Source organism: Phalaenopsis equestris, unplaced genomic scaffold, assembly GCF_001263595.1.
Source record: "Phalaenopsis equestris unplaced genomic scaffold, ASM126359v1 Scaffold230043, whole genome shotgun sequence".
Lineage (NCBI taxonomy): Eukaryota > Viridiplantae > Streptophyta > Magnoliopsida > Asparagales > Orchidaceae > Phalaenopsis > Phalaenopsis equestris.
The window spans coordinates 961-9,692 of NW_018248015.1; the positions used below are offsets into that span (position 1 = coordinate 961).

Below are 8,732 nucleotides of genomic sequence, written 5' to 3' on the forward strand. Positions count from 1 at the left end.
GCACGACGGTCATCGACGCGATGTGCAGGGCTGGGCAAATTCCTCGAGCTCAGGAAGTGTTGTGCCAAATGCTTGACTCCGGCGTGCAGCCGAATGCTGCCACTTTTAACTGTTTTATGCGCGCTCATGTTCGAGCAGGTAGGTCTGAGCAGGTGCTGCAGGTTCATAACCAGATGCGGAGGCTTGGCTGTGAGCCAGATGGCATTACAAACAACTTCCTTATTGAGGCGCATTGCTATAAAGGCCAGAGGAATCTAGATGCTGCTCTAAAAGTTCTGAATTCCATGGTTTTGAGGGGGAAGGAGTGTGCTCCTGATGCAAACTCTTTTAATCATATTTTGAAGTGTGTTTTAAGCTTGGGGGATGTGAAAGCTGCCCATAGGTTGTATGAGAGAATGCGGGAAATAGGGTGCCCGCCGAGTACTGTTACGTATAACATTTTAATGGAGCTTTTTAGCAAGGATAAGACTATGGATATGGTGTTGAAGATGAAGAAGGAGATGGAGAAGGAGGGGGTGGAGCCAAATGTGAATACATATGTGGTGTTGATTACTGCATTTTGTGAGAGGGGGAGTTGGAGGAGATCCTATCAGCTTATGAAGGAATTGTTAGAGGACAAGTGTTTGAAGCCAACAAAGCAGGTGTATGAGAAGGTGCAGGAACTTCTGAGGAGAGCAGGACAGCTAAAAAAGCATGATGAGCTTGTAGAGATCATGGCAGAACGTGGTTTCATTAGCCGCCCCCCAATGGATTGCTAGGTTCTTGGGTATCTCTTTGCCTCTTTCCATAGTTTTGAAATTTGGATCATTTTATTGCTTCTTCAGATTTTTTTGTATATATTTTAGTTGTAGACTGTTGCATTTATTTTTTTTATGCTCTTAAGACCAATATCAAACGGTGAACTGATTTATTTACATGAAAATAAGAAAAAGAGTAAACTTATGACTGATCAATCAGGCTTTCAAGTTACTGTGTAAAACAAAAATTTATATTAGTGTGTAAAAAATAAAAATAGCTGACAAATCAAAGAGTGGATCTGACCCATATTGAAATGAGTCATTTTTCTCAAACCATAGTACAGATGCATATCTGAAGTATATAGAAACAATGCAATGGTTGATTCTTGGCTTGTTAAGTTGAGTAACTGCAAACCAACCCAAAAAAAATCTAAATGTTTACCAAAATCTTATTTCTTGCACCATGCTAAGGAAGCCAATAATCGTTAGACTTCTCTCAACAATTTGGAACTACTCTTCTGAATAATCTTCAATGAATTTCTGTTGAGGTACTCATATGTCAATTCTATTTAAAGTGACTTGTTTACTGCTTTTTGTCAATTATATTTATATGCCTAAGATATTAAATTTTAGGTATCATCTTAGATGATGGGCCATCACTAAAATTTTTTATTCACTAAAGTTATATATTACATCCTTAACCATTTGTTTTCAATTAATTTGGAACCCTTTTGCCTTTTTATGTTTTTCTCTCTTTATTTAACTTCTAATTTTCTGAAAAAAAGTAGTCCCATCCGTCAGGATTATATCACCTACAAGTAGCATTATGTCTAGTACCTTCTTTTGCAAACCTTATATACAGGCTCTTTCGTGCCTAATACTAAGAAGATGTGGTTTAAATGCTGATTTTCATGTTGTGCTTAAGATTGTTTTTGTTCAATAATTTCTAATACCACTTTTATTTTTGTATTCATTTTAGATAACTTCTGAATAACATTGGCAAAACATTCAACCCATGTCAAAGCTATTGTATTTCGTTAAATTTTTTTGTAAATAAAAGCACCTTAATTTCCTTGGTTTTTTCAGTTACCTGCAGGGTTGTTTTGAGGATTACCCCTTTGTTGGTGATTGTTACTCTATTAAAAATTGGGATGATTTCTCCAACATGGATTGTAGGTGTCTGAAAAAGGATTATGGCCATTATTTCGTATAACATTAACACTCTTAAGGTCGACATGCGCGGATCTCCCCTGATCCATACACCATTCCATCATTTGATGGAAGTGTTTGTATAGAATCCATCCTCAAATTATCTAACTTCCTAGAAATAGTTGTTTTTTTTTTGTCTCTTTTATTTTTGTAGAATTATCAGTTTGTTTATCATTATATAATTTATTTTTCCAAGTAAATCTCTCTTAAGAATCATATGAATGATCTGGAGAAAAAAAGAATCCGAAGGTAATGACATGCGGCAATGAAGCCAAATAAGAGAGAGAACATGGAGAACTTTCATGAAGTAAACTTCGTGTGATAGCCCTAGAGCTTATGCCCAAAACGAGATCGGGTTGAAAATGCCTCAGAAACATATACGCAAAGAAGACCCTACAAAAGAAACTCACAACCAGAAATTCAAGATCATAAATATGACCTAATCAATCTTTGATAATAAATCTTCGATAATATTATCAATGACTTATGATAATATAAATCTTTGATAATATTAATCAATGACTTATCAATAAATAATCATAATAGAACCAGCTCAGTGTAATAAATACCAAATCAAGTCTTTTTTTGATAATTGGGTAAGTAAATGACACAATTATTAACGATTAACATAAAGGTTTGCTATGAATGAAAGCATAACATAAAGTGTCTAATCATTGGATGCACTACACTAGTTAATGTAACTATCAAAATTCTAATTGTAATTTCATACTTTTATTCTCATTGAAATTGCATATTATGGCTGTCTTGACTTTTGGCATATTTATAAACTATAAGGTTGTCATCTTTCCCATAAGCATATCATAACTATTGGACCAGCTCCAACATTCTACTTACTGAGCAACCCCTCGATAATGCTTAGATTACTAAGTATAATTTTTTAGTGTAAAAAAACCTTTTTGGTACCTAAATTGATGTTTATATCTTCTGTATTTTTGTCTCATAATCTGGCAATCTATCCCGCATGATATAACCTTTTTTTAGAATTTTCTTTTATCATCAGCATCATAAGAATTTAAAATATATTCAACGTTGTTATGAGCATGTAATGGTCAATCTGTATTAAAATGTATCTAATACATAAACTTGGAAATATGCGATTTAACATATAATTAATATATATGATGTATCATTAGGCTTTTATAATTAAAAAATAACATGTAATTATCTGAAATAGGTGAATATGTGTAATTCCTTGGACCTACTAATAACAGCATATACTAGTATATGTAAGAAAGTCCACTAATATACACATACGAGTCTTATATCTTATTAGCTGTTAACTAGTGATAGACGTAAGAAACTTTAACCTCTGTAATAGAGATTTTCTCATTGCCAACAATGGATTAATTTTATAATTATTTCTCTTATTCTTATCACCTCAAAATTATGATTTTATGTACACAACCTAAGGAGATGTTAATTTTCTCACTTTTTTCTTATTCAAACCGAATGGTAAATATTAATAGCTTTTAAATTTAATAATTTATCTGAAAATTCATCGATTTTAATAGCCTTTTGCCCTAAAATTTAAAACCAAAAATCATTTGCTAAAGAAATAAAAAAAATGCATTTTGTCTAAAAATTTGATTAGGTCACCCATCTACAATTTTCTCACTATGTTAGAACTCTGGTGTGTCTTTTGGTTGGGAGGAGTAGCTTCATCCTTTGAAGCCTATCTCCAAATCCAAAATTGGATTATATAGGAGGCATGCATTGTTTAGAACTGGGCCTGACACAACTCAACCTTCTTCTTACCGTAGACCTCGTCATATTGCCACGATGGGCTCTATTGCATAGAAGCTAGAGAGGCTAGAGGATGATACCTTCATTAAACTGGTCGAGGTGTATAAGTTAGCTGATCATTGTGCACATATGGATTGGTAGAATAAAAGCCAATTCGATCAAATTGCTAGCTTCCAAGCCGCTCAACCAAAGATGTACCAGAGGAACCAATGGATTGGAGGTGACAATTCCATTGAGTTCCTAGTGTATTCTCCTTACCAACCCTACGAGCACACCTGCTAGCCAATGGAGGAGGATTTTGAGGGGAAGATGATGAAAAGTAGGAAGAGGAAGAAGATGAGGAATAGGATGAGTGACTTTTCTTTTAGTTTAGATGCAAAGGATTTTATTTTATTTGCTGCTTCTACTATCAAATTGTATTACTGTTTGCTCAGTTTGTATTTTTATTGTAGAACTCTTTATGTTCTTATTATAATATTTGAACTTTTTGGTGTAATTTTATTTGTTATGATATTTTGTCCTTTTCAGTAACACTTACTATTATATACTTGTTGATTAGTTGTTGATATGAGAATGTTGTAGGAAGTATTATTTTTATTGATCTCCCCATCTTAATTCATTATCAATTGTGATAAGTGTTTGAAATTAAGTTTGGGGGAAGAATCTCGTGGTGCTTAAGATTATTTATCCTTAGTAAATTAAATCTAAATAGTAGTTTTTAGTTAACTTGAGGAAAGTGCGGATACATATAGAACTATAACAATCTTAAGAGAGGAGAAACATAATTACTAATTTAAAGTCAATGTAAATTAAGTTAGACTAGTGTTAAGTGAACTTTTTAATTTAGCATATGAAAATGTGATTAACATATTTACTTTCAAAAAGTATTAGAAATTTGTTAACTAGGTACACTTAGATGTATAGTTAATAAGAATTTAGCCTCCATAGAATTGTATTTTTTCTAATACTTCTTAAACTTTTAAAACATTAAAAAGAAGACTAATGTGGTGTGTTTTAATTTAAATAGACGATAGTAGAATTCAAAATTATTATGAGGCCTATCTAGATATAGTAATCCTCAAGGACTTATGCTTAGGATTGAAACATTCTTCCTAAACCCTAAGGAGAAACATAGTTACTAATTTAAAGTCAATTTAAATTAAGTTAGACTAGTGTTAAGTGAACTTTTTAATTTAGCATATGAAAATGTGATTAACATATTTACTTTCAAAAAGTATTAGAAATTTGTTAACTAGGTACACTTAGATGTATAGTTAATAAGAATTTAGCCTCCATAGAATTGTATTTTTTCTAATACTTCTTAAACTTTTAAAACATTAAAAAGAAGACTAATGTGGTGTGTTTTAATTTAAATAGATGATAGTAGAATTCAAAATTATAATGAGGCCTATCTAGATATAGTAATCCTCAAGGACTTATGCTTAGGATTGAAACATTCTTCCTAAAGTATGAAAAAAAAAGAGGTTTAAATAAAAAATTATATTGAGGAGAAGCTTGAGAAGAAACCTTAAGAAAAATTGATTTTACTAAAATTCTTTGTAAATTGAAAACTCCACTACATTCTTAAAGTTATTTATGTTTATGAAGTATTAGTAAACTATTTAAAAGCAAGCTTAATTCTATATATTTGATATTTAATGTGCAGTATTTAGCATTTACTAATTCCTTTTTGAAATAAATATGAAATCATATTTTATTTGTTGTATGCAGAGTTTATTATAGCCTATGGAATGGACTTATTTACTAGAGATATTTCATTTTCCTATCTATGAATCTTTTGAGGCATGATTGTAGATAGTTTTACATGAAACCCACTTCTATAAATTAATTAAATAAATATTTAAGCTTTGGTGTTACTTGGGGACAAGTAATCTTTAAGTTTAGGGGATTTTGATGTATGGATAAGTTAGATAGTGTTTCTCGATGTTTATATACATTTTTTGAGTGAAATTGCACTTCAAAAAAGGTATTTTGTGTTTATCTTGTAGGTACAATAATAAATTAAAGTAGAGAAACTAGGAGAAGACTTGGAGCTTAAAGGTGCAAAGTCACACTATAGCCTAGGCGTCAACCCCTGCCTTACCAATCCGAGAGGTTGGCATTTAGGCGCTAACCCCTGCCTTATCAACCCAAAAGGTTGGCGCCTATGCGCCAACCATTGGACGCCTAAGCGCCAACCATTGGACGCCTAGGTGCCAGACCTCTTGGGCGCTTAGGCATCCGTCCACTCTTTAGCAGATAGAGAGCTTGGTGCCTAGGCGCCCAGGTGCTAGAAACTGTCGGGTGCAATTGCTGCACCTCAGGACTTCAGCCTGTGGATCGTGTGGGGGATCGTGCATGTCTGTATAGGAGTCATGGAAGCCAAGTTAAAGAGCCTATAAATAGCGATACATTAAAGGCTATTGGAGATTGATGGCAGTTGGTTACTTAGTGGGCTTAGCTTGCTGTGGAGATCACTTCTTCTTCCAGTGCAGAGGAAATGGTGATTTCTACAAAAGCAGCAACCTAGGAATTCAAGAAGACTGTTTATTAATTCATCTTCTGGTTGTTGTAAATGAGGGTAAGCTAATTCTTTTTGTGTACTTTCTGTTATCTTTCAGTTGTAACAATTGAAAAGTGAATTTAGCTTTATTTCAATGAATTTGTTTGGTATTTTTATCATGCTTCTCGAGTTGACTTTTTTCTCGTTTTTGTAATGATTAAGTAGGATGGATGAAAAGAGAATTATGTAGCATTTTAATTTCTTTATATGGTGATGATAAACCTTCAGGACTTAATTTATTTTTTGTTCTGGCCAAGTTAATTGTTAAAATATGTTGTGAATCATAAGTCTTGCGAAATTTTATGGTAGAATCAACTAGGTTTTTCACATTAACCTCTAAAGTATAGGTAGATATGCCTTGTAGAGTGATGCAAATGCTAGAGAAATATGCTTAGATTGGTTAGCTTTGGTGAAAATAAAGTCATTTCTAACCAAGCTTCTTTATGCTACTGGGAGGGGGTAAAGAAGATTATTACTCCTATTTGTCACTAAGCTCCTATTTGTCACTAAACTTTTCTACTTGCAATTCTCAATTTCATGAAATCCTCGTAACTTTTAATAATGAAGAGTTACTAAATATTTGACACTTTGCATATAATTGAGATAATTTAAGATTACTTTTGTAGGGCTATAACAAAAGCCTAAATTTTAGGCCAGGACTAAAAATTGTAGTCTAGAACTTTTCCTAACAAGGATTACCTCGTTACCTGTGGGATCAACTTTCCAGACTCTAAAATCTAATATTTCTGATACAATACAGGCATGTGCATGAGCCCCTGTGTGTCGTAGCACCTAGAAGCGGTATAATTACTGCATGCACAGTTTAAGTTGAATGAAGCCATCCAATGTAAACAATTATATTTTATACAAAAAGCTACCTAATAAACCACTTGGAGGATGATAGGAACTGTGAATTCTTTTATGCATGTATCAAACAAAAAGGACAAGTTAATGTCATTCCTGAAATTAAAAATGAAGAGGGGAGTTGGTTGTACAAACTGAAAGAAATCATTCAAAGTGGTATCTAATTTTTTTAGAAACTGGTTGCTCAAGCAGTGTTATCTGGGTTTATTAGTGATGTGTTTCCATTGCATTTATTCTTGATTTGTGTCTAACTTTTATTCCTATTTGTTGGCCAAAAAGTTTATGCGTGCAAGTCAACCAATCACACAAGTAATATGCAATATCAGAATCTGCGTATCAATCCCACGAGGAAATGACTATCAATTATTCTGACAGAAAATTCTTTAGTTTGCTAACTTCGTAAACCTAACTTGGTGTGATCACCACAAATGGTTGAATTCCTAAAATCCTAACAAAAAACATAAAACAAATCACGATCACAGAAATAAAAAAGAAAGCTTGGTGTTCTTTAAGAGGGATGAGGCTCGTGGTTCTATGAATCGGGTATTGTGCTTGTTCTAAACGTTTTCCTATTTGATAGATGTCAACCAGTGATAACTATTCTTTTTAAGCCTAGTCATATGCCAACAGAAGAATAAAAAACCAATGAAGTTAAGTTTTGCTTAATCCCATGGCTTTTCCTTAGATTCTTCTAATCTCATATCTATGTTGCAAAACCCTAATTAGAATACATTTATTCTTCTAGGATTCTGTGATTAACCTACTCATTGCACTATGTGACGGGCAGAACTCAAAGATCACGAATGATTTTAATATCCTAATTGGTAAGACTAGGAGGAAATAAAAATCTATAATGTTGATCAACAACATAAAAACATGAAAGCTTAGAAAATGTTACATAAAAAATATCTCAAAAAATCACAAAAAAATCATTAACCTTGCATCAGAGAGACGCAAAAAAGATCTACCACATATACTAGAGAGAACCACAAAAAATAAATCCACGTAGATCATTGTTGCAAGAAACAAATAATGTAAACTTACAATAATGTCTTGTTTTGTCCATAGTAGTAGAAGATCTCGCTCTTTCGTAAGAATCTCTCAAGAACAACAAGAAACAAGAGGGAAGATGGAGAAATAGAATAGTCCTTAAGGTCTCAACCTAAAGAGAGGAAGAAAAGCCAAAGGGAGAACTCTCTCTCACCCACAACTCTCTCTATTCAGGCCTCCAACCACCTAAGGATCCCCCAATTCATGCCCTAATGCTCTCTTTTTAAAGCCCATATTTCAGCATGTCTGCATCATGTTGGACATAATTTCAGATGGATTCGGTGTGACTATGCCCAAATGCGGCGTGACTATGTTGTACCTAACAAGACAACACCTAAAGCGGGCATAGTTATGCCACCCATACAGAGCAGGTGGCATAATTACGCCGCTTTTTGGCATGTATATGCCAGAAAAGCCTTCTTTCTTTAGCCATTTTCGTGCTCCATGATGCGTCTTTGAGCCCCTGGAACTTGCAAAACAACATAAAAAACATTCAACAAGCATAATATCATGATAATTAATGAAGAAATTGTAGAATTAAACAT

At 33.3% G+C, this 8,732-nt stretch overlaps 1 protein-coding gene across 1 annotated transcript in view; it reads left to right on the forward strand.

Moving 5' to 3' along the window:
* The window catches only part of LOC110038070 (pentatricopeptide repeat-containing protein At1g20300, mitochondrial-like), a 3,403-nt gene extending 910 nt beyond the window's left edge, over positions 1–2,493 (forward strand). Inside the window, 2 exon segments of the mRNA XM_020742831.1 lie at positions 1–766; positions 1,824–2,493. The exon segment at positions 1–766 is cut by the window's left edge and continues 13 nt beyond it. Coding sequence (XP_020598490.1) covers positions 1–758 — 758 coding nt within the window. The 3' untranslated portion in view covers positions 759–766; positions 1,824–2,493.
* The last annotated feature ends 6,239 nt before the right edge of the window (positions 2,494–8,732 follow it).